This window comes from Dama dama, chromosome 15, assembly GCF_033118175.1.
Source record: "Dama dama isolate Ldn47 chromosome 15, ASM3311817v1, whole genome shotgun sequence".
Classification (NCBI taxonomy): domain Eukaryota; kingdom Metazoa; phylum Chordata; class Mammalia; order Artiodactyla; family Cervidae; genus Dama; species Dama dama.
This window is the reverse complement of record NC_083695.1, coordinates 64,394,815-64,420,176: the sequence shown is the minus strand read 5'-3', so window position 1 is coordinate 64,420,176 and position 25,362 is coordinate 64,394,815. Positions and strand designations below refer to the sequence as shown.

Sequence of the window (25,362 nt, the reverse complement as noted above, 5' to 3'; positions counted from 1 at the left end):
ATGGAGTTAGGATTAATTTTCCTCCCTTGAATAATTTGCCTTGCATCTGACTACACTGAAACTTCCTCTTGGATGACCAATTTACCTTGCCAGGGAACCGTTAAACATTATTTAATAACTAACTAACCATCCCTGGCTCTCCTCTTAGAACACACAGGTAGAAATACAGAATCAGCTCCACTATCCCTCATACCCACTACCATTCTGGAGGGCAATGGCTGCTGAATGGAACTGAGGTTTTTCACACAGCCTGTGTTTTAACTCATAGCATCCCCTCCTGTTGAGCTTTTAGGTCATTAGAGACTTTCACTGTGATTAATAATGCAGGAGAGTTATTTTCTCACTAGCTGGCCCCACGTAGCTCCAAGTGAGATAATATTGGGGTATGAATGACACATATACATGTGTAGCTATTTATGTAATATATATATATAATATAATATATATCTATATAATATAAATTAGAAATGAAAATAAGTAATGAATACCACATCTATATAGTTAACAGGAAAATTTATTAACTGCATCTCTCTCCCTCCCTTGGTAGCTACCTATTAGGAGCTGGAACGAATCACCTTTCACCCTTACCTCTATGATACACTTCACCTTGTCCCCCAGGCAGGGAATTCCTTCTGTGTCCTTCATACTGATGATTGTGAATGGCAGAGATTTAAGTACAGAAGCTGCTCTCATAAATGTCACATAAGAGTCTTCATTTTCTTTAAACTCAGAATTTTCAGCCAGTATCTCAAAGGCATCCTAAAGAATAAAACCAGATGAGCAAAATACAGTCTGTTTCCTAGCCCCTAGCCTCCAAGCCAGCAGTCCCTTGCAAATGCCTCTTGCTCTCTGTTAAATATCAGAATGCCTCGTGACTGTTTCCTCAAAGGTCAGGATTGGATGTCCTATACTTTTTCACTTCTCCCTGGTTGGATGAGGGGAGTTGAGCATGCTTCGTAAGGAAACTTGAAATTCTCTGCCATTAGATATTCAGGAATCATTTAACTGAAAAATGACTTCTTGCTCACTGCATCTTCCTAGTTATCACTTGACAAGATCCTTCCCTGTTTGCTGACTTTCCCACCAGCCTGTGGCCAGGAGTCTGCCTGGATCACTGGAAAATCCTATCTCTTAGCTTGTTGGTGAAACAGTCAGCACTTAGTATAGACTTGTTGAGTGAATGGGTATGATCAGAAGCAGCACAAACCCGCAGGCAGGGTTATTTAAGGTAGGGGGTTATTTAAGGTAGGGCATGTTTGCATTTCTGGCAGAGGAGGAAGTAGCTACAGCTGTGTGGCTTGATCCTCAGGGTGCCCAGTAGCTGCAATTTCCTGCTCTTCCTTGCACACCTGGGGCTAGAATTTTAGAAAGGAGAAGTTCTGTATTCAATCTACTAATGCATGTTTTATCCATTTGACTACTGGTTGTAGGCTGGAGGATAAGCAGTTATGGTTTTGTTCAGGTCATTTTGGAGAATAATTATGAAACTTCAGGGCTGAATGGGGCTTTAGAGATGATCTACCTAATTTTTTATTAAGCAGATGAGGAAACAGGCTCAGAGATAGGAACTGACTTGCCCAAGATAGTTAATATCAGGCTGAACCCAGGTCTGCTGACTCTCAATCTTATGTCTTCCCAACAAAGCTGTTTATGCACAAAGCTATTTCTATGCAATTTGCTCTTACTATGTAGTGGACTAATTACAGTATGTATTTAGTTATTCAGAATATTTGCCTTTGATAAGTGTTGCATCCATTAATGACAACTCCCAATAAATTGTAGGTTACTTTCTCTAAAGAATATGCTCTAAATATATTGTCTATTTCCATAATAGAAGGAGACCCATTCTTGACAGAAAGAGGAACCAGAGATCATGTTAGGGGAGTGGGTAAGAATGGGGGAAACCTTCCTAGATTTTCAAGAAAATTCATAATTTAATTGGAGATCCACAGAAAGAAGCAGCAAGCCTTACGTTTGCTACAGGTGTTGTTGTAAAGCTCCATTACCGTGAATATGTGGTTATTGTTGTTTAAAGTGGTTCTTCTCTGACACGCGTACTGGGAGATCTTTTTTACAGCAAGTGGCGGAGTCTTCTGGAAGTCTGGGTTTGGGGTAGCTGAATAGTCTGTTCTCACCTAAACAAATGTATAAGCATCTATTTTAAATAAAAAAAATTAATAGTAATAGATGTGTATGAAGAAAAATAAGAGGCAGTTCAATGGTAATTGTCTCTGGAAAGAGAATAATACAATGGAGGGTCAAGTTTTATGTTATATGCATTTCTAATATTTGAAATTGCTATAATTAACAGGTATTATTTTTGTGATCTGAAAAAAGTAACATGAAAAAGAACTACCAATTAAACATCATTTTCCTTTTCTGTGAACTTACATAGTTAGGGTCCATTGGTGAAGGGTCTGGAACTAAGAGTTTAATTTTTTTCTTTATAAATGATCATGGTAAGAAAAAAAATAAGAACCTTCTACTTTTCTGGCTGCTAGAACATCAAGACTTCAATATTTTGAATTATTTTTGTATAGACTTGTTTGTAAAAATAGCTACCATTTATTAAGTGCATATATAGATCAGGCTCAGTCTTAAGCACTTTACATGTGTGTTATTCTAATCCTCATAAGCCGTCTTACAAGATAGGCAGGCACTACTGTTCCCATAACATAAAGAAAGAAACCAAAGCTCAGAAGAGCTAAGTGACTTGCCAAAGTTCACACAGGGAGCAAGCAGGGAACCTGGGGTTTAACTCAAGTCTGTTGAGTCTATAGCCCACATACAACCACTTTCAGGACACTTACAACAAGCTGGTGTTTTCCTGTAATCTCCACTGGTTTTCCTGCTCCCATACTTTCGATCAGCCAGGAGACATCAAGGAGTTCTAGCTGTGAGCTGGCTCTTATGTTCTGTACCTGAAGCCACTCGAGAACCTCTGAACCAGAGTTGTTTTCTGCTACAATGTGGGTGACAGAAGCACTGCAGAATAAGACAGAGACTTTCAAAATGAGAACCTCTCCTCTTTTCCCTGAGGTGTTCAGAGCATTCCATCCGATGGAGAAAGATGCACAGTAGACCTGACCTTAGGCATGGAGAACCTAGGCGTCCATGCCAGGGAATTCGACTTCAATTAGTATAGCAACGTGGCCTATGTTACATCTCAGATGCAAGGAAACTTGAGAAAACATTAGTAAGATTGTGATGTTAGTTGAAAACAAAGGTCTAGAGCGGATGGAGGATGAAATCATTCTTAAATTAGAAACTTGTACTCTGCCTGTGGCTTTGGTGTGCCATTTCCTTTTTATTTTGCAGAGGGTTTTAATCTGGTGCCTTTCAAACTTGTATGTGATCCACAGTTAGAAACACATTTTATACCATGACCCAAAATAGATATAGATGTAGCTGTTGATATGGATATAACATCCCACTAAATTGATCTCACAAGCCATTAATAGGTGGTGACCAGCCTTTGGGAAATAGCGCTTTGCATGTTTTTCAAAGCACAACTCTGTGTTGTAAGACCCTGTATCTTTTCCCTAATAAAGCACTGAGCACTTAGCATGTTTCAGCACTGTCCGAGTACTTCACATACACCATCTCTTTTTTTTTTTTATTAGTTGGAGGCTAATTACTTCACAACATTTCAGTGGGTTTTGTCATACATTGATATGAATCAGCCATAGATTTACACGTATTCCTCATCCCGATCCCCCCTCCCACCTCCCTCTCCACCCGATTCCTCTGGGTCTTCCCAGTGCACCAGGCCCGAGCACTTGTCTCATGCATCCCACCTGGGCTGGTGATCTGTTTCACCATAGATAGTATACATGCTGTTCTTTTGAAACATCCCACCCTCACCTTCTCCCACAGGGTTCAAAAGTCTGTTCTGTATTTCTGTGTCTCTTTTTCTGTTTTGCATATGGGGTTATCATTACCATCTTTCTAAATTCCATATATATGTGTTAGTATGCTGTAATGTTCTTTATCTTTCTGGCTTACTTCACTCTGTATAATGGGCTCCAGTTTCATCCATCTCATTAGGACTGATTCAAATGAATTCTTTTTAACGGCTGAGTAATATTCCATGGTGTATATGTACCAGAGCTTCCTTATCCATTCATCTGCTGATGGGCATCTAGGTTGCTTCCATGTCCTGGCTATTATAAACAGTGCTGCGATGAACATTGGGGTGCACGTGTCTCTTTCAGATCTGGTTTCCTCAGTGTGTATGCCCAGAAGTGGGACTGCTGGGTCATATGGCAGTTCTATTTCCAGTTTTTTAAGAAATCTCCACACTGTTTTCCATAGCGGCTGTACTAGTTTGCATTCCCACCAACAGTGTAAGAGGGTTCCCTTTTCTCCACACCCTCTCCAGCATTTATTGCTTATAGACTTTTGGATAGCAGCCATCCTGACTGGCGTGTAATGGTACCTCATTGTGGTTTTGATTTGCATTTCTCTAATAATGAGTGATGTTGAGCATCTTTTCATGTGTTTGTTAGCCATCTGTATGTCTTCTTTGGAGAAATGTCTGTTTAGTTCTTTGGCCCATTTTTTGATTGGGTCATTTATTTTTCTGGAATTGAGCTGCAGGAGTTGCTTGTATATTTTTGAGATTAATCCTTTGTCTGTTTCTTCATTTGCTATTATTTTCTCCCATTCTGAGGGCTGTCTTTTCACCTTACTTATAGTTTCCTTTGTAGTGCAAAAGCTTTTAAGTTTCATTAGGTCCCATTTGTTTAGTTTTGCTTTTATTTCCAATATTCTGGGAGGTGGGTCATAGAGGATCTTGCTGTGATTTATGTCGGAGAGTGTTTTGCCTATGTTCTCCTCTAGGAGTTTTATAGTTTCTGGTCTTACATTTAGATCTTTAATCCATTTTGAGTTTATTTTTGTGTATGGTGTTAGAAAGTGTTCTAGTTTCATTCTTTTACAAGTGGTTGACCAGTTTTCCCAGCACCACTTGTTAAAGAGGTTGTCTTTTTTCCATTGGATATCCTTGCCTCCTTTGCCAAAGATAAGGTGTCCATAGGTTCGTGGATTTATCTCTGGGCTTTCTATTCTGTTCCATTGATCTATATTTCTGTCTTTGTGCCAGTACCATACTGTCTTGATGACTGTGTCTTTGTAGTAGAGTCTGAAGTCAGGCAGGTTGATTCCTCCAGTTCCATTCTTCTTTCTCAAGATTACTTTGGCTACTCGAGGTTTTTTTATTTCCATACAAATTGTGAAATTCTTTGGTCTAGTTCTGTGAAAAATACCGTTGGTAGCTTGATAGAGATTGCATTGAATCTATAGATTGCTTTGGGTAGAATAGCCATATTGACAATATTGATTCTTCCAATCCATGAACACGGTATGTTTCTCCATCTGTTTGTGTCCTCTTTGATTTCTTTCATCAGTGTTTTATAGTTTTCTATGTATAGGTCTTTTGTTTCTTTAGGTAGATATACTCCTAAGTATTTTATTCTTTTTGTTGCAATGGTGAATGGTATTGTTTCCTTAATTTCTCTTTCTGTTTTTTCATTGTTAGTATATAGGAATGCAAGGAATTTCTGTGTGTTAATTTTATATCCTGCAACTTTACTATATTCATTGATTAGCTCTAGTAATTTTCTGGTAGAGTCTTTAGGGTTTTCTATGTAGAGGATCATGTCATCTGCAAACAGTGAGAGTTTCACTTCTTTTTTTCCTATCTGGATTCCTTTTACTTCTTTTTCTGCTCTGATTGCTGTGGCCAAAACTTCCAACACTATGTTGAATAGTAGTGGTGAGAGTGGGCACTGAACCAGGAAGAAATAGAAGATCTTAACAGACCCATCACAAGCAAGGAAATCGAAACTGTAATCAAAAATCTTCCAGCAAACAAAAGCCCAGGACCAGACGGCTTCACAGCTGAATTCTACCAAAAATTTAGAGAAGAGCTAACACCTATCTTACTCAAACTCTTCCAGAAAATTGCAGATGAAGGTAAGCTTCCAAACTCATTCTATGAGGCCACCATCACCCTAATTCCAAAACCAGACAAAGATGCCACAAAAAAAGAAAACTACAGGCCAATATCACTGATGAACATAGATGCAAAAATCCTTAACAAAATTCTAGCAAACAGAATCCAACAACATATTAAAAAAATCATACACCATGACCAAGTGGGCTTTATCCCAGGAATGCAAGGATTCTTTAATATCCACAAATCAATCAATGTAATACACCACATTAACAAATTGAAAGATAAAAACCATATGATTATCTCAATAGATGCAGAGAAAGCCTTTGACAAAATTCAACACCCATTTATGATTAAAACTCTCCAGAAAGCAGGAATAGAAGGAACACCATCTCTTTTAATACTCACATAGCTTCTTAAGTAAATATTATACTAGTCACACTTCAAAAATGAGGAAACTGAAGAACAGAGAGATTAAAGACATCCTGAAGGTCACACAGCTGGTAAATGATATTTATCCTTTTTGATTGTCTTTTCTGGTTAATATGTTATTTCTGTTTTTAAACAAGTCTTCGAAATCAGCATTATATCACTGGAACTAATAATTTTTAGGGCTCCTTCAGTTTAAATGGTCTACAAATCTGGGAAATAGCAAAAGCAAATAGCATATATAGGCATTGAAGAGAAAAAAATAGGATTATTTTTTCTTCTTTTTCCCACTTCCCTTGCTTGACTTCTTCTTCCTCCTTCTCCTTTTCTTGATTGACTCTTAGATTCACTGAGCATTTGTTGGTTCACTGTTCTATTCACAGTCCTAGGTTCCCTGTGGTGGTGATGGGAAGGGGTTGGGTACCAAACAAGAAAAGGAAAGTTTCTGGGCATCAGCATATTCTGTGAAACAGCTGGTTAATAAATTATGACATAGGCAAGACCTTCAAGTGGTATACAAAGAGGGAAAATAATTTAGTGTGGGTTGGAAGAGGTGGATGGCTTTGTAGAAACACAGAATTTGTTTGTGCCTAGTCTGGATGCATGGGAGGGATAAGGTGCTAGGATGGTAGCACTTTAGATCCTCCTGGAAGAAAAGGTTCAAAGGTCAGAGCAAAGGAAGGAGAGTGGCCTGGACTGGAATGAAGAATTTCTGTTGGGAAGCAGTTGTAGATGTGGCTGAGCAAGTGGGGTAACCACATTACAGAGGGTCTTAGAAGCCTGGTTGAGAAAGCTGGATCTTATGTTCTGGGATTATGGAGCCACTGAAACGTTTTGTGAGCAGGACATGGATAGCATTGAAGTGTTATTTTAAAAGACTAATCTGGTATACACAATGATTTGGAGGGGGAATCATAGGTTGGGGAGCTACTTAAGAAGATGAATCACTGGACCAGATATAAGATGATTTAAACCTTAGTCTGGTTCCTACAGAGCTAGAAAGGAAGGCAAAGGAGATATATGATGGACAGCTGGCATCACCTATAAAAGGTGAAGTGGGGCATAGACTCAACTATTACTCCAGCTTATCTATCACACTCAAGTGTTATCACTTTTGGTAGGAATAGGGATTTAGGAAGTTCCATATCTTTGGAGGAAGGAGTGGGGGGACAAAATTGAAATTTATTTTAGGCAAGCTGCCTTGAAAGGATGGCTGGAGATCCAAATGAAAATATCTGGCTGACAGTTGGGATCTGGGGCTGGCACTGGGAGGGAGGTGGGACTGGAAACCAGAGCTGAGACCATCTAGATGGCAGGATGTGCAGCAGGCCCAGGCAGAAAATAGTCGAGATAAACTACCTTTTAAAAGGGCCAAGGGAAGACGGCTAGCTGCTTCCCTATTCCAAGTGTGTATGATTCCAAAGACTACTTATAGTAAACTTATTGGGAGATTGTCTATCTCAAGACTTGAAGAAAACCACAGAAGAATCAGTAGGGTTAGACAGTATTATTCTTTCTATGTTTCTGCCCTTTGAAGAGAAATGATATTATTATATTGTTTATTATTCTTATTAGTACTATTATTCTTCTAAATAAGGTTTTGTCTAAACCTCAGAGGGGGATGGATGTGCTGAGGAAGAGCTCTGGGGCTCAACTTCTAAATTTAGGCCCCTCATCATCCAGTCATGTACCACCACCCTCAGTCCCTCTTCACCTGGGACTCCTCAGGACAGTGTGGGGGTGTCTGAGCTCACCCTATTGGATGAGGACCATGCGCATCTCCTACTGAATTCACATAAGCTTATTCAGGAATATAAGCTATGCAGCATATGAAAGAAGATTCCAATTTGGATTTCCAACCCCTGCTCTTTAATCAACTAACAAACAAAACAAGAACAACAATAATCAAGTACATACAAAAACAAACAAAAAATTAAACAAACATTCACATTGTGTTATTCAGAATTCATTACTGTTTGTCACTGGTTCCCACAAAGTAAGAGATTGAAAGTCAGTCTTAGAAACTTTGACATCATTGTACAGGCGTATCTCAGAGATATTGTTGGTTCCATTGCAGACCACCACAATAAAGTATTTTTTCACTGTCTATGCTGAGCCATTAGCAGACAGGATTACCAAGGAGGGTCACCTGCTCCAGTGTGTTCTGCACACAATGTCTTACTGCTGTGTTGTGATAGCTATTTGCTGGTATAATGGTTTTCTCTTTGCCCTGAGCACTCTGGTATTGAAGATACTAATAGAACATCACCATGTGCCAGAATCATTGTAGATTAATTTCATACACTACTTGATTTAATTGTAAATAATTCTATGAGATAGGTAGGTATGATTATCTCTAATAATAAGAAAAGAGAGCTTGAGAGACATTAAAAATTCACCCAGCTAATAACTGGTGGAGCAAGGACTTAATCTGAGGTCCATTTTAATCTAGAACCTGTGTTCTGGGGGCTTCCCTCATGGTCCAGTGGTTAAGACTAGCAGGGGCATGGGTTCAATCCCTGGTCGGGAACTAAGATCCCATATCCTGCGTGGCATGGCCAAAAAATAAAATAAAACCCATGTGTTGAGCCACACTGAGCTACCCCTCTGTGACTCTGTGCTTTTTCCAGGGAGAACATTTCCTTTTCTCAAAAGGACTAACATCAGAATGAATATCATCATCATCAACATCACCATCATCATCACAATGAAGATGAGAAACCAAGGCCTGCAGAGGTCACGTGAAGGCAAGATTCAAACCCAGGTGTGCATGACTTGAACAATCTCTTAACGTTCTACTAGACTGTGGTTAGACCCCTGCATGAGGTTTTGTTTACGTAATTTTCTATATTTTCTCACTTTCTGTCATGAATTGTTTCTTGTTAGTTTTCTGTGTAAGGGAACAAATATGCATGAATGTCATTTTCAAAGGCAAATAAACCTGGGATTGGGGCAGAGGTAGTCTCTGCCTTGCCCCCAAAGGCCTGGGCTTTCTTCTTAAGATAAAAGTGGCAGCAAGCTTCAGGCAGCCATCCTCAAAGTCTTCTAAAGACCCCAAGGCCCTGCTGAGATGGCCGTTCCTGAAATCTCCCTTCTCTAAGTCACCTAGTTTCTTAGCCATGACCAACTAACTGTGCCTTGGACTAGGTTTGGGAAGTTGTGAACCAATTACAAATGTTCTGAACTAGGCTTTGGCCTTCAGCTTCCCCCAGGGAAAACCATGCAGAGCCCTCTTCTTTAAGTGGTGCTGAATTGAAATGTACTTGGCTTGGTCCTTGGCATCCCTGAGGGCAGGGACAGTGTTATAATCTGCCAGGTAGTAATCATGTCTGGTGACCAGCTCATGGCAATATTCATAGTAATGGTCAACAGAGAGACCACCAGTACAATGAATTTATCATGCATGGATGTGAGAGTTGGACTAGAAAGAAAGCTGAGCGCCGAAGAATTGATGCTTTTGAACTATGGTGCTGGAGAAGACTCTTGAGAGTCCCTTGGACTGCAAGGAGATCCAACCAGTCAATCCTAAAGGAAATCAGTCCTGAATATTCATTGGAAGGACTGATGCTAAAGCTGAAGCTCCAATACTTTGGCCACCTGATGTGAAGAACTGACTCACTGGAAAAGACCCTGATGCTGGGAAAGATTGAAGGCAGGAGGAGAAGGGGACAACAGAGGATAAGATGGTTGGATGGCATCACAGACTCCATGGACATGAGTTTGAGCAAGCTCTGGGAGTTGGTGATGGACAGGAAAGCCTGGTATGCTGCAGTCCATGGGGTTGCAAAGAGTTGGACACAACTGAGTGACTGAACTGAACTGAATAGCTCTGAAGGAATGTTTCTAAAATCCTAGTGTCTGTAGAGGCACCAAGGATGCTGGCCTAAAATTCATATGCCTGGGTCCTATTACCAGAGATTCAGATTCAGTAAATCTCACCTAGGTCCCAGAAATACACATTTTGACAAGTTCCCTTGGTGATTCTGACATATGGTAGTCAGTCACTTCTAGTTATCTATTGGTGCAACACCACCTATCCCAAAATGTAGTAGCTTTTAAAAGGCAACAATTTTGTTATGTCTCACAATTTGTGGGTCAGGAATTCAGGCAACTCAGCTGGGCAATCCTTCTGTTCCATATGCAGCTGATGGAGGCACTGATGTTCCATGCAGCCCAAGAGTCTGGCACCTTGGTGAGGGTGGCTGGGAGCCTGGGCTCAGCAGCATCTGCCACCTGAGCAACTTTAAGTGGCCTCTCTCAGGGGCAACTCAGACTTCTTACCTTGTGAAATAGTGCTGGAGAGGAAGATCACTCTTTACCTGCCCCAGCTTAGATGGGATCCCCATGCTGGACTAGGGGCTCAGTTAGAGCAATGTTTCCCCATGCAGCACTCATTTCTCCACAGGTACATGAGACAATTTTAGAGAGTACACAACAGAACATCTTAGAAGTTTATGTGTTAATTAAATCTATATTTTTAAGTTATATATATCAGACCCATGATTTTTATGGCTATTATTCCTTAAGCTAGAGATAAATTATAATGACTCAGACTAGGGGCAGTTAAAAGAAACACAGTAAAAAAAAAAAAAATAAAAAGAAACACAGTAGTTACATAATAATACACATGATAAAAGATATCACAAGAATCAAGAGTATGACCCTTAGATGTTCAGAAAGCTCTAAGTTGAGAGATTAACTCACAAATCTCAGTTTTGATTTTTTTCTGAGATACCAGTATCCCTGATTTTTTATTTTCTTCCCCTAGTTTCTCTTGCTAGTTCTCCTTCTCTTTCTAGTTCCCTCTTGACACAATTAGAAAAAGTCTTCATGAAGAAATAGGCAGCCATCTTTTTTTTTTTTTTTTTTTGCGAGAAGCCACACTGCTCTCTCTATCTGATTCCCCTAGTTCTCATGGATGGTCACCTGCTTTTTTCTTTGTCTTTAAAACTGTTTTCTTTCCCTGGAGGAGTCATTCTTAATTCTTTCCATCTGACATAGGACTTATTTTGTCAACAATAACTTTAAAAATAGTTATTTACAGTTGAACTAGGATGTTTACAGTTTGTTTGTTTGTTTTTTTTACAGTTTTTAAAAAAAATCCTCCTGCCAATTTCCCTAGCAACTGATCTGTTTCAGAATCCCTGACACTGAAAAATCAAGGTAGTTTTATTTGGTGTTATTCCACACTCTAATGGGGCTTCCCTGGTGGCTCAGATGGTAAAAAAAAAATCTGCCTGCAATACAGGAGACCTGGGTTCTATTTCTGGGTCAGGAAGATTGCTGGAGAACAGAATGGCAACCCACTCCAGTATCCCAGTATCTTGCCTGGAGAATTCCATGGACAGAGGAGCCTAGCAGGCTACAGTCCATGGAGTTGCAAAGAGTCAGACATGACTGAGTGACTAACACTGGCACCAGTAAAGACAAGCTTTTATTTCCAGTCCTTGATATACTGAAGACCGAGAGGGTCTTGCCTTGATTTTTTGGCTCACATTAAATGAGACCATGAACATTTACATTAATTTAAAGTTCACGAATTTTGAAATAAGTAATTTGAACCAAAGCAGGACAAACTCCAGGAGATAGTGAAAGACGGGGAAGCCTGGCGTGCTGCAGTTCATGGGGTCGCAAAGAGTCAGACACAACTTAGGGACTGAAGAACAACAACAGGACTAGAGTCTATACTGCATGCTCTTGAACGTATAAAAATAAAGTCTTCATTATTTCATTGATTACAAAAGTAATACTGTAACCAAAAGGTAACCAAACATTGTAAAAAAAATTCAGTAACAAAAATTACTCTTGGTAGTCATAAGTTCCTTTGCTTGGTTTTATATTCTCCAGATAAAGTATTCTTTGAGCAAATATTTCCTGAAGCCTACTCCGTGTAAGAAAATTGTCCAAAGTATGAAGATGAAGTATACACAATGGCCGAGATGACACCCTTTCCCTGTGGAGTTGGGGAGGGATAAGGACAAAAGCCAAGTGAAAGAGTCAGGGGCCAACCCTAAGCCATGGGTCACCCTGTGTCCAGGAAGGAAGTTCCCTCCCCTAGGAAGGCTTCCAGGGGTCTTAGGTCTTACATGCAGAGAAGTGTAGGGAGAAGACATTCAAAGTTGGAGGAGAAAGAGTGAGAAAAAACATAATGAGAAACCAATGAAGATGTGTTTGGACACTAAACTTAGAAGAGGCCTAGAGAAGGACCAGTTCAATATCATATTTTCTGAAGCAGATAACAGCTCTTTCATCTGGTGTTCAGTTTATTTTCCAAACAATGACCTTTAATATTTTTATTTCAAACACCAAAAATCTGAAGTGATAGGGCATTGTCAAAGATAAACAAAGCTGGACACACATTAAGGCAGTAAGAATAGAGTTTATTCAGTAATGACTATTGCAAAAGGGAAGAGGGTGCAGCATGAAAAACACAAGAAGGCTCGAAGTAAAGTATTGGGTAGGAAAATTCTTATTTTTTTAAAAAGATGAAAATGAGTACATGCCAGGAAAATACATTATGCTATCTTTTCATGCTAAGTGACAACAAAGGTGCAGTTCCTGGCTCTCTTGTCTGATTTTAAACTCTTTGCTCACAAGGCTCAAGCCTTCTACTTGGGTACTAACAGAACACTTAACATGTGATGGCATGGTGGTATATTTTGCTTTCATTCAAAAAATGCCTTTCAAAGATAGCCTTGTAGACAAACTATGGTGGTGCAAGCAAGGGAGATGTATCCTCTGATGGGTTTCTACTACTTGAACAGTGGAACTCAGAAAAAGTGATCATCTGCTGGGTGATGTAACCATGGGAAGCCACCCTTCCTATCTGGCTCTTTCTTCTTCAGCATCAACGATTTAGGTCAAGACAGAGATGATAAGCTTAGTGAGTATGTAAAAAGAGGAGAGTTGATACTGTTAAAGTTTTGAAACAGCTCAAAGTACTGGAATCAAGGATAAAAGAAGAACGTGACAAACATTAGATTCTGACCCTTCTCTACCTTGTCCCAGAGAACTAGAATATTATGAAGTTGCTCTAAAATTTAGGGTGTTGGCCATGGAATAAAATTCAGTAACCTTTTTAATTAATGTGTAAAAATGCCTCAAAGAACTTGATACCGCCCTTTATTTATATTTTAAGAACCAGCTTCCTATGGTACTTGGAATAGCATGTCTTTTGCAATATAACATAAATATTAATGAAGTCCAATCCAACTATAAAGATACTGTATACATATGCTGGAAAATTAAATAGTTCCAGATAGCTCAATACATTCAGGCACACCAATTCTAAGCTGTGTGTTCAGGTTCAGGTAAAGCAGGGATCAGATTTTTCCTCAGATTTAACCCTCCTGGCAGCCAAAGAATGCACTAGAAATTATGGAGATTACTGCCTACTTTCAGAACTTTTTTTAGCTCCTCTTTCTCTGAATCTTTTATATCAAAAGGTGAGGTCTAGCTGTTTCTCTTGAGAAGTATCCTTTCTTTTAAAATAACAATTTCCTTTATTTTCATTTTAAAAATATGTTCATTGTAAAAGATTTGGAAAACAGAGAGCATAAAAGCAGCCATAATCTCTCACTACTACCCTCATGCCCACAAATAACCAGTTTGATGGGTTTCCTTCCTGTCTTTGTTCTATTGGTTTATGTCACTTGACCTAGTTCACATTGTGGAGAGAGAATCCTCTCCTTAGGATTTTACTAGAAAGGTCAATGGTTTCAGCTAAGTAAGGAGAAAACAGCCACACTTTACATTTACATAGCTGTTCTAATTTATCCAAGTACATTGATAGCCATCATGGTAACTGGTATCACATCAGGCAGACTAGACCTGTCAGGAAACTAAGGTCAGAGAGGAGAGAGGGGGGTCTTGCCCACATCACATGGCTGGGAAGGGTCAGAGTCAGACTCTGAGGACTAGAGATTTTTTTTATCTAGAGATTTTCCCCTGTAATAATCTTCATTGTCCCTTCCAATTAAAGTCTATATAGCTAACTATGGAAATTCCGTTTGAGAGCTAGAACTTCTGCTTCCTGTGGTTTATATTTGTGTCATAAAACACATTTGTATTTAATGTGTCTACTGAGCAGCCAGCCTGGGAACTTTGCCACAGTCACATCACAGCAGCAGTTGGCTCGCTGTGCACCAGTTTCCTCTGTCGCCCTAGCAGCTGGGCTCAGTCCCTGGCAGCAGAGCTGCCTCTTGGGTTTTCTTGTTAAAAGAAGAAACTTGCCTCCAGTCGTCTCTCCACCTACCTGCCTCAGCCATCGTGTGCATTACTCGTAGCTGTGCCTGTAACTAAACCAGTCAGCTCTTGCTGGAAGTGTAGAGAAATTGGGTAAGGAAATCCATGGGAGACTCGGGAATTTCTGAATGGGGCATTTTAGTAAAAAAAATTAAGTGTTTCTATGAGATTTGACTTATATTTGATGATTGACTTTTGACATATGTTTCTCTAGCAATTTGTAACTGACACTTCATCAGGATATGCTTGTCAGTTTTACTTATTTTTTTCAAGACAAAAATTTATTTTCACATAGAATTCTTATACATTTTCCTGAAAAAAAAATATGATCAATCTATTCCTTGGACAATCAAAGCCAGCCAATTGCATCAATTATTGTTGTTTATTCACTACAAGCCCTCTGGCAATTCTGTTTGGAATTATTTATGCCAAGGTTCTAAAACCATTTGTGTCTGGATTTTGTTTGGTTTTCTCTTCCATCTATTTGAGACCCATGAAGAGCTTACATAACTGTTAGAAAAAGAGCAAGGCTAGCCTGGGATGTGAGTGGGTGAACATTCGAGGCATCCTGCATGGTTGCTTCAGTTGCTTTCTTATTTGGGCTCTGAGCTCATCACTCTCATCAACGTGTCTTTCACCCTTGGACAGAGCCACCCCTGAATCTTTAACCAGCATCCCTCTCTCTATGAATCCCACTCAGACTGCAGTTCAGAAAAGCATGATCAAAGCCACATTTGGGTGTTTGTGGTGAGCCAACTACAGTCCTAGCCCATCACAGACACTCCCCACCTCAGCCCAGCCAGATGTGCAGCTTGCTCGCCAACCAACCAAACCATTCTTTCTGCCTCCAAGCAGCTGACAGTTTTTGTTTGGACTCAGTGGTGCTTTCGTTCAGCTCAGTCAAGAGTAAACCTTGGTGGTTTCAGCACTGAACTTTCCAACTAGGTTTCTGTTTATCATTCCTTGATACTTCATCTCATAACAATGAAAGGCAAAAAAAAAAAATTACTCTATCTTTTGATGCCAACTGGTTTCAATATAATTGTATCAAATCCCCACTGATCTTATTTCCCTTAAGTAATTGCCTCAGATTTGTTCTTTGATCTCATACCTGTTCTCCCAGTGGGAACATCACCTCTTCTGTTTGCAGAGGAAAACACAGATTCCTTGGGTTCCCAAAGAAGCAGTTCACAAATGCCCTGCTTATTCACAAGCTGAAATTCGTGATGTCTTACCTGATCTCATTTTCAACCCTGAATCCTTTCCTTCGAGCCAGCTCCATGAGGAAGTTTCTGCGGGTGGTTCCCATTTTCTTCTCCAAAATGAAGAGGACCAAATTTTGAAACTTGATGTCATGAGGAGGGGAGGCCATCGAGGCACCCACCTGCCTGGGTCTCTTCTTCCGAGGGCCTGAGGAGGCTGTGCACAGCGGATCCATGGGAAGAAGCTGATGCTGCCTCTGGCTGTGCCATCAAGTGGAGAGGGAGAGCCTGCCCCTCCTTCACGAGGAGCCCTGATGTCATCTCACCATCCCACCCAGCCCTGCCCTGCTCATGGCTTCCTGCCCAAGATCCAGGGGGAACTGCTATCTCTGTTCATTTGTCCAGTCTGGGAATCATAATGGGAATGGTAAATTAACTTCGGCTTTCCTGTGCATAATCTCATCAGATCCTTAGAATAACTTTGTGAGGAAGGTAGGGAAGCACCATTCTTCCCATGTTATTAATTAATTAATCAATTTACTGATTACAGATTTCTTTAGACCCCTCTTGTCTTTATTTTTGATGCTTTTTAAAATCTCCTGAATAGTTTGCTTTCTCTGCTCTCACGGCAATACATTGGATTTCTATAGCTTGCAAGGGTGTTATTCGTTGTGTGTGGTTGTTTTGATTTTGCATAAATGGCAATGTTGTATTTTCCATCCTGCTGATTACTTTTTATTTTTTTTTACTCAGAACTCTGCTTTCAGATCCATTCACTCTGTGTTCTAATCTGTTGCCTCTGATTGCTCCATTGTATTTCATGGTGGGCATTTCAGCTATGCTGGTGCATTTATAAGTGATAAGACAAACGCTCAGTGTACTAAAGATCATAGAACAAGAGGCAGAACCAGCTCTTGATTTAAGTCTTCAGGTTCCAAATGATATATATCTCAGCTTTTTCAGTAGACTGAGGTTGTCTGTTCAGGAGATTGAGTAATCTGTTATATAAGCCTAAAATCAATGGGATGTAATGGGATGATCTTTAGGTGAGAATTACTGCCACAAAGAGACATTTTCAAAACTTTATGTGCAAAATAAAATTAGTGTCTTTCATCAATACACTTCATGGATCTCATTTCCTGAGCATCTACTCTGTGGCCATAGCAAGCACCTACAAGCTTAGCTGATTGAATCCCACAACAACACTGTCTAGCATCCCCACTGGGTTTAACAACTCGCTAAGGGTCACAGAACTAATCAACAGGAAATTATTGAATTTAATCTCATTATAAAACCTGTGCTTTAACTACCAAGAAGCCATCCTCTACATGTGTCTCCCTCACTGGCATCTAAACTCTGCTCACGCTTGCTCCTTGGAAGAAAAGCTATGACAAACCTAGACAGTGTATTAAAAAACAGAGACATTACTTTGCCAAAAAAGGTCCGTATAGTCACAGCTATGGTTTTTCCAGTAGTCATGTATGGATGTGAGAGCTGGACCATAAAGAAGGCTGAGCACTGAACAATTGATGTTTTCAAATTGTGGTGTTGGTAAAGAGTCCCTTGGACAGCAAAGAGATCCTACCAGTCTATCCTAAAGGAAACCAATCCTGAATATTCATTGAAGGGCTGATGCTGAAGCTGAAGCTCCAATATTTTGGCCACCTAATGCAAACAGCAGACTCACTGTAAAGATTGAAGGCAGGAGGAGAAGGGGACAACAGAGGACCGGATTTGGATGGTATCACTGACTCAATGAACATGAGTTTGAGCAAGCTCCGGGAAACGGTAAAGGACAGAGAAGCCTGGCATGCTGCAGTCCATGGGGTCCCAAAGAGTCATACACGACTGAGCGACTGAACAACAACAAGATTCACTCTGCCATATTTGAGACTGTTGCTACCTTCAAGTACATGAGCTCCTCACCATAATACCAGGGAAAAGGGATGTGCCAGCTTCCTTCAAACATTTGCAAAACTGTCTGTGTTGCTTAAGAGAGAAAGATCAAAAATCTTCAGATTGAATTTGCAGAGTAATAGCTTTTAACTCTCTGCAACCAAGAAATTTTTTTTTTACTAGGGCTGGCTAAAAATAGAGAGGCCACATTGCACAGTGAAATATTACTAGTCATGAAACTTGTTTCAGTAGAGTCCAGACAACCGCTTGTTGAAATGTTTCAGAAGGGATTTGTACATCTGGTTAGACCTTCACTGCAGTTCTGCTGTTCCAGTGTGCTGTGACTGCTCCCCTGAGGTTGAGAGTCCACTGTGGCCCTCACTGGTGGGTGTTTGGTTACTGAAGTGCTGAATGCTTCACGTGAGAATGCCAACTGGCCCCAAGGCATGGCAAAAGCAAAAGATTCTGGTAAGAGTCTGGGATTGATATGTTCACCCCTAGGAGATGGTGAAAGGAGGAACCAGTATGTCATCTAAGTGGTAAAGGGGATGGAGAAGTGTAGAGGCATGGCTGAGAGCTCAGGCTCTGACCTCGGGCTGCCAATACAAATCTCATCATCTCCATTGCTTTGAAGCTGTGACTTTGAGGATGGTGTTTCACTTCTCTAAGCCTCAGATTTTCCCATCTTTAAAATAAAGAGTAACTGAGATAACCACAGAACAGCTGAGTGAAGTGCTTGGCACAGAGGAAGCACTTTAAATAAAGGTCAGTTGATGGTGATTTTATGTTTTGTTTTTAGGGAAGTCCCAGTTTGATCTGAAATCAGAACTATATGTTTTATAAAGCTATTAAATCATCAAAATATTATTTTAACCAATGTCTTATTTAATTTACTTTGAATCACTAGTATGCTGAAGACATAAGACATGCAGATTCGATCCCTGGATTGGGAAGATCCCCTGGAGGAGGTCATGGCAATCCACTCCAGTATTCTTGCCTTGGAGAATCCCACAGACAGAGGAGCCAGGTGGCCTATGGTCCATAGGGTCACAAAGAGTCAGACACTACTCAAGTGACTTAGCATGCATCAAAAATTAAAAATATGATGATGCCTATCTAGTTAGTCTCTCAGCCAAGAAATCTATCTTTCTATGTTTTGCTCTATGAGGTTGGGGATAAGACTGTACAAACTCTTAATCTCTTATCAGTTGGCTCCATGTTGGGACCTGCCAGTAGGGGGGCAAGAGAGAGAAAGACTGCAAGCCTGGAGTGAGGAGAAGCACTCTACCCTTTTGATTTGCTTGTTGATACTTTCAGAGTCTTCTCAGTGACAGGTCTTCATTCTGGCATCTCCAGCAATTTTTTTTAACCTCTCTCTTTTCTTTTTTTTTGCATAACCAGAAAAAGCTTCAACATACCCTTCAGGGGCACCAACACTAGCCAGGAACATCTACTTCTCAGAGGTCTGAGTTTCAGCTCTGCAAGGATTTTCCTATGAATTCCCACAGCATCACCAGCAACAAGCAGCTCCCTCTTCTCAGAGATCTATATTCCAGCACCATGGGAATCTCCTGCTCCAAACTTGCAGATTTCAACAAGGTCCACTCTGTCCCGGTGTTCTTACAGCCCTGGGGTGAGACACACTTCCTATTGTTACTCTCTCTGAGTTATCTCAGTGTTCTCATTTTGCTTTGGAGCCCTCTGATGCCTGTTAAACCAATCCCCTGTATTAAATTCTGTCGAAATAACCAGCATGATTTCCTTTTTCCTAACTAGACCCTGAGTGATAAATATATTGTCCAATGAAAGTGAGGGTGTAGAGAATGGGGACTGACCTACACTGCTGGAAGCATACTCATTTCTCTAAGGGTAAATTTGTGTCATAAACGATACACAAACTGCTGATTATAACCCCTTGGCCAGAGTCAGTCACATTTTTCCACCTAACTGCTGCAGGGCTTGGAAATGCAGGGAAGCACATGGGATTTATGGGGAGTGTTCCTGTTCCTGCCATGCCCAGGACCAAGCTAAGTGCTGGCTGAAGAGTGTGGAGACTGCCAGTCAAGGAGATATGACTGCATCTGCACCAAGCCTGGGGCAGAGACTAGGGAGGACGGAAGCCCATAATTCCTGGAGGAGAAGCTTCAAGAGAGGGACCATACTGTGCAGTGGTCAGGCCATTCCCAACCTTGCTAGAATTTCAAACCACGGGTTTGGCTTGGAATAAGATGCAAGAATATGTGATCCCTCTGAAATAACTTCATACCAATTACTCCTTCTTTCAAGCATCACATAGACGTGAAATTACTTTATAAAATGTCCAAGGGCTATCCTAAGTTTAGGTCAGGTGTCTCCCTGCTCTCACAGTCTTCTGTGCCTCCTTGCCCAGAAGAGCATGTTATTCCATGCTCAAATACACCAGCCCCTTCTGTGTTCCTTCCACTGGACTGTAAGTCCTGTTGGGACAGGAATCATGTCAGTGGTATTGTTAACAACATCTGAATCCCCAGCATCTAACACAGCTCCTTGTACAGTAGGCACCAGTAAATGTAGAATAAACTATAAATCAAATCTAAATTGGTGTTTTTAACTTTTTATGCTGTTTGGATAACTACGATATAATCTTACATATATATACATATAAAGATTGAAGGCAGGAGAAGGAGAGGTTGAGACAGAGGTTGAGATAGTTGGATGACATCACTGACTCAATGGACATGAGTTTGAGCAAACTCAGGGAGATAGTGAAGGACAGGGAAGCCTGGCGTGCTGCAGTCCGTGGGATGGCAAAGAGTCAGACACGATTTAGTGACTGAAAAACAGCAACAATCTTCTGCCATCTCTGCCCTTCTCATGCTACAATTCCCACCTAAATGGGAGCGAGTACAACACAATTGTAAAGGAGCCAGACTACCTAAATTCAACACTCAGACATTTATGAGCTGTGTGGCCTTGGGTAAGTTGTCACACCTCTTTGTGCAATTCCATTATCTGTACAATGGAGGTTAAAATGATTTCTATCTTATAGGTGGTTATAAGGAAGAGTCCTGATAGGCAGCAAGTGATAAAAAGTGTTCATTGTTCACTGTAATAGCTCAGCTTTCTTGCCCCCTGTCCTCCTCTGTCCCTTTGTGGTATTCCCACATAACTGAGAAGTATTTCTGCCAGGGAACTTCTCACTAGACTTTTGATTTCCCTAGATTCTACAAAAGTGGTGTGAGGCCCACTTAAGAACCAAGATCTCAATGAGACTGGAAGGGTGTCCTGCAATGATTCCCAACATGGGTGCTAGTTTCATGAAGTGTTCCAGGCAAAACAAAAAGTCCTGTGATATATTAAGGGAAACCAGACAAACTTTATGTGTGTTACCCCACTAAAAACTTTGAGAAGCCTTGCAGTAAAGAAACCTGTTTAATTTGGGCTCGCCCAATGTATTCCCGACTTGTTTGTTTGGTTTGGTGGTGTTGTTTTTTTTTTTTTGGTTTGTTTGTTATCTAGAACACCTTGTTGAACACCACAGGTATTGACAGCTACATGCACACTCAGTCTCAGGGCTTGGAGTTAGGTCTGGTAACCACCTGCCACTCACCGCACTCACCAGGTATGTGGTCTTGGGCAAGTCACTTAACCTGTGGGCGCCTCAGCTTCCAATCTGTAAAACAGCGATTATGGTGCCAACTTCATGGCATCGTAAGCGACGAAGATAACACGAACATAGCCACTGGCTCCCTGTGGCTGCTTGGTCCCTATTCTACCTTAACCCTCGTCCTGCCAGTCCTATGTGCCGGGGACATGACCTGTGGTCCTGGCTTGGGTAGACGATGGCAGCTATGAGGAAATGGAGAGCATTCCTAGCCATTGGCCACCACTCTCCAGCCCCTATGCAGTTGTTGCTCTTCATCATTTAACGTTGATCTGTTTTTCCATCTACGGTAATCCTTGGTATCTGCATGATTGATCTTAGAGACCTTTTTTGAGCGTTAAAGTTTCTGGCACAGAAAACAAGGGAGAGGGTTGCAGTTTCTCCCTGGTTGGCTGGAGAAGTGGGCTTCTTCTAACAAAAAACAAACAAAAAAAACCAATTACTTTTATCCCGAAAAGTTGTGTTGTTCTAACGTTTCTGTGCATTCGAAGTCAGTTTGAGAGAGAAAACTTCTGCTTCCGGCAGTTTTATTTTCTTTTATATAAAAAATCTGGTATCCTCTACTTACTTCAAGCTGTTGATCTGGGAACTCTGCCATCCCCAAATGTGCGGGCAGGGTTTTGTTTTGGTTTGGTTTCTTACCAAGCACCAGTTTCCTCTGCTGCCTGACAGCTGTGTTTGGTTCTTGGCAGTGAGTGTTTTTTGGAGCTTTGAACTGCCTCCTTGGGAAAACTCGTAGAGTTTCTTGAATGGTAAAAATCTTGGAAAATTTGCTTCTCGCTGCTAAGAAGCAATCTGTAGCGATGTATCCTTCATGCCAATAAATACAAGAAAATTCTGTATTTTAGTTAGAACTTGAGATTTCCCCTTTGTCCGCAGGGTGAGAATGATGGCAAGAATAAGGAAATCAATGGAAACAGCAGCTTATTTGTGACTTCTGGTCTTCATTCAAAAATACTTATTAAACTCTATGAGACAAATGAAACTATCTACGAAACAAAAACAGATTCACAGACATAGAGAACAGACTGGTGGTTGCCTAGAGGACAGGAGAGGGATGGAGTAGGCAGTTGGGATTAGCAGATGTAAGTTTTTATATATAGAATGGACAAACAACAAGATCTTTCTGTAAAGCCCAGGGAACCATATTCAATATCCAGTGATAAACCATAATGGGAAAGAATATTTAAAAAGAAAGTATATATCTATGTATTTCTGAATCACCTTGCTGCATAGCAGACATTAACACAATATTTTAAGTCAACCATACTTCGATTAAAAAAAAAATCTATATATTTATTAAACTGCAGCTGACCACAAAATAGTGGGAGAAAGCATGGGTGTCGAGCCTGGAGGTAAGAAAGTATAGGTATTTGCCTTAAAAAAGAGTTTGAAGAGGAGAGTTGGGATTTTATTTTCAAATACCCCTGGATGGCAAACCAGAAATAAGTACAGGAGTCAGATAGGTGCCCAGGAACATGTGAATGTTTAACAATCAGCTCCCAAAGTTCCAGAATGTTTAATATTTAGATCTTGTTAACTGCCACTAGCCAGCTCTAATACACCACTGTGACCTGAATCACTAGATCAGTTTTGTTTCTAGTAAACTGAAGAAGCTGACTTGACTTTCAGCTTCAAGACATGTATAATTTAATTGAGAGGTTGATGACAGAATCAAATGACGATGATGACATAGCAGTTGTGGTCATCTGTGAAGATGTTAGGCTCTCGGAAGAACGTTATCATTTAGCCTCATGATCACTCTTCAGAGCACCCAGGAGGATGTTTTAACTTGCCCCTCTTACAGCCTCCTGCTGGAGGAATTCAGAGCAGAGAGGGGTGGGGAGAGGCAAGGATGATGCTCACAGAGAAGGGAGCCTGTCCAGGGCCAGGAGGCATGCTCTAGGTCTCAGAGAATGCTGAAAGCCTGAATTGGCATTGGGAAGCCAGGGAGATCTTCTGAGCAGAGAAGTGTCAGGAACAATTCAGTCTAGTAGTGATGTGTATTATAGTCTAGAAAGGGGGCACCTCAGAGATGTGGAGACAGAGAAGAGAGAATTGGTGGGAGCCTTAACTGGAGTTATTCATTCATTCATTTGTTCATTCATTCATTCACAAGTATTTGTTGTGTGGTTACTATATTATAGGCACTATCCTATACAACAAGAATACAGAATGAACAGTATGAAACTAACACAACATTATAAAGCAATTATACTCCAATAAAAAATAAATAAAATAAAGATGTACAGATGCTAGAAGAGAAAAAAAAAAAAAAGAATACAGAGTGAATAAAACAGACTGTCCTTGCCCTCATGGAATTTACATTCTATTCAGTGGAGAAAAGAAACAATAAATACAGTTAATAAAAGAACTAGAGTAGGCCAGATGGTGGTAAGTGCTAGGGAAAGAAAAAAGAAGTTAGGGTGGGGTGGGGATGGCAGTTTTAACTAAGGTGTTCAGAAAGCCTCACTGAGGAGATGACATTTGAGCAAAGACTTGAAAGAAGCAAATGGCAGTAGGAATGGAGGTGGGGGATAAATGTGACAGACCACGGGGGCAAATTTGAAAAAGACAATCTCACAATCATTTAGACAATGATTAGGAAAACACTAGGATCATAGCCAAAATTGTAAAATATAGAATTCAACCAAATTTGGAATGTGTTCGACCTTATGGTTTTGAAAAGAGTTGGTTGAATTTTCAGTTTTCTGTTACTAGATTGTATGGGGCAAATGTTACACTGCAAGAATATCAATATTTGTAAATCTAAGGATCTGAGATGGACTGAGGTCAGAGTGAAATGAACAGCAAACCAAGGCTGATGATAATAATATGCTTTGAATTCCTGGTTGCTCCTAGTCCCTTAGGAATGGGTCTTTCCCTGCTCCTGCTGCAAACACTTATCACGAAGGTCATGAACCCCTTCCCCTGCAGTGGGTGTTGTGGTGTACCGCCTAGAGCCGCCACTTCAGGACCCACGTACCCGTTTCCTCTGCTGCTGGGAGTGCTGCCAGCTCATGGCTCACTGCCAAAGGGAGCCACCTGGCCTGAGGTCAGGACCCCCTCTGGGGACAGCTGCATCCAATTCCCGGTGGGGGAGGGTTATGAAGGCGAGGCCATCTTGTTTCAAAGGGTGACAACTCTGAAGGGCCCCCCAACTCCAGAGCATCCTATAGGATTGGCTGAGGCCTGTGTTGTGACTGTGTTGTGGCTCAACTGTTCCCTCTGCCTAGGCCACTCCCTTCATTCCTCCCAAGGTGTTGATTCCAAGAGCATCCTTAATAGACCACCTGCACACAAATCCCACTTCAGGGCCAGCTTCCTGAGAACTTGCCCAAAGAACACCCCTTTGTTACCTAGCCTATTTTGATTGCCTTCTGATCCTAACTACCTTTCCTTACGCAAAGAAGCTCAGCCTGTCTTCCTACCCAGGTCATAACCTCCTTGAAAGCAAGGAGACTGTCTCTGATCTCTTTGTGTACCGTCCAGAGTCCTTGTACATACACGATGGTTGGTCCCTAAATACAGGCTCAAGAACCCATTTTTGCTTTTGTCCAGGAGACCAATGAGAACCGTGTGCATGACACACCCCCTGGTACCTCGCGGCAGAGAGCTCAGATGCACAGATGTTTTTGCCAAACCATTTCTCCAAAGCCGGTTTTGCTGGGGATGCAGCCAAAACCCTCTCTCCTTCCCTGCCAGGAAGTGAAAGCCTTTTATCACCACCTGGGAGGAAAAAGGGGTTCAACCGCTCAGGCCCAGTAGAAAAAAAATCTCTCATTGGTGAGTATGGCCTGAAACTCAGTTCTTGATACAACTTTAAGAAGTTTCTTTTGAAAGCATGCTTCTCAAAGAGAATCATTGAGAGGGTAAGAAGCAGGGTCTCACTGAAAACATATAACCTTTTTTCATAAAGGTTTGTGAGCAATTGTTTACTTTCTGCTCAGGCACTCAGTCATGTCTGACTGACTCTTTGCAGCCCCCTGGAT

The 25,362-nt window shown here is 40.9% G+C and overlaps 1 protein-coding gene and 1 long non-coding RNA gene across 3 annotated transcripts in view; one reads left to right on the top strand and one right to left on the bottom strand.

Annotated features, from left to right (window-relative positions):
• DNTT (DNA nucleotidylexotransferase) overlaps nucleotides 1-16,085 on the bottom strand; it is a 34,471-nt gene extending 18,386 nt beyond the window's left edge. The window contains exons 1-4 of one of the 2 annotated variants that reach the window (XM_061162271.1): nucleotides 15,865-16,085; nucleotides 2,811-2,985; nucleotides 2,007-2,135; nucleotides 589-759 (exon numbers count right to left, since the gene is read on the bottom strand). In XM_061162271.1, the coding sequence (XP_061018254.1) occupies nucleotides 589-759; nucleotides 2,007-2,135; nucleotides 2,811-2,985; nucleotides 15,865-16,067 (678 nt within the window). In that variant the 5' untranslated portion in view covers nucleotides 16,068-16,085. The remainder of the gene's footprint in view (nucleotides 1-588; nucleotides 760-2,006; nucleotides 2,136-2,810; nucleotides 2,986-15,864) is intronic. The other variant, XM_061162270.1, reaches the window with a different exon arrangement.
• On the top strand, nucleotides 14,534-19,586 carry LOC133070288 (uncharacterized). The gene is made up of 3 exons (XR_009696122.1): nucleotides 14,534-14,722; nucleotides 15,906-16,258; nucleotides 19,129-19,586. It is a non-coding gene; the product is annotated as an uncharacterized LOC133070288 (long non-coding RNA).
• The last annotated feature ends 5,776 nt before the right edge of the window (nucleotides 19,587-25,362 follow it).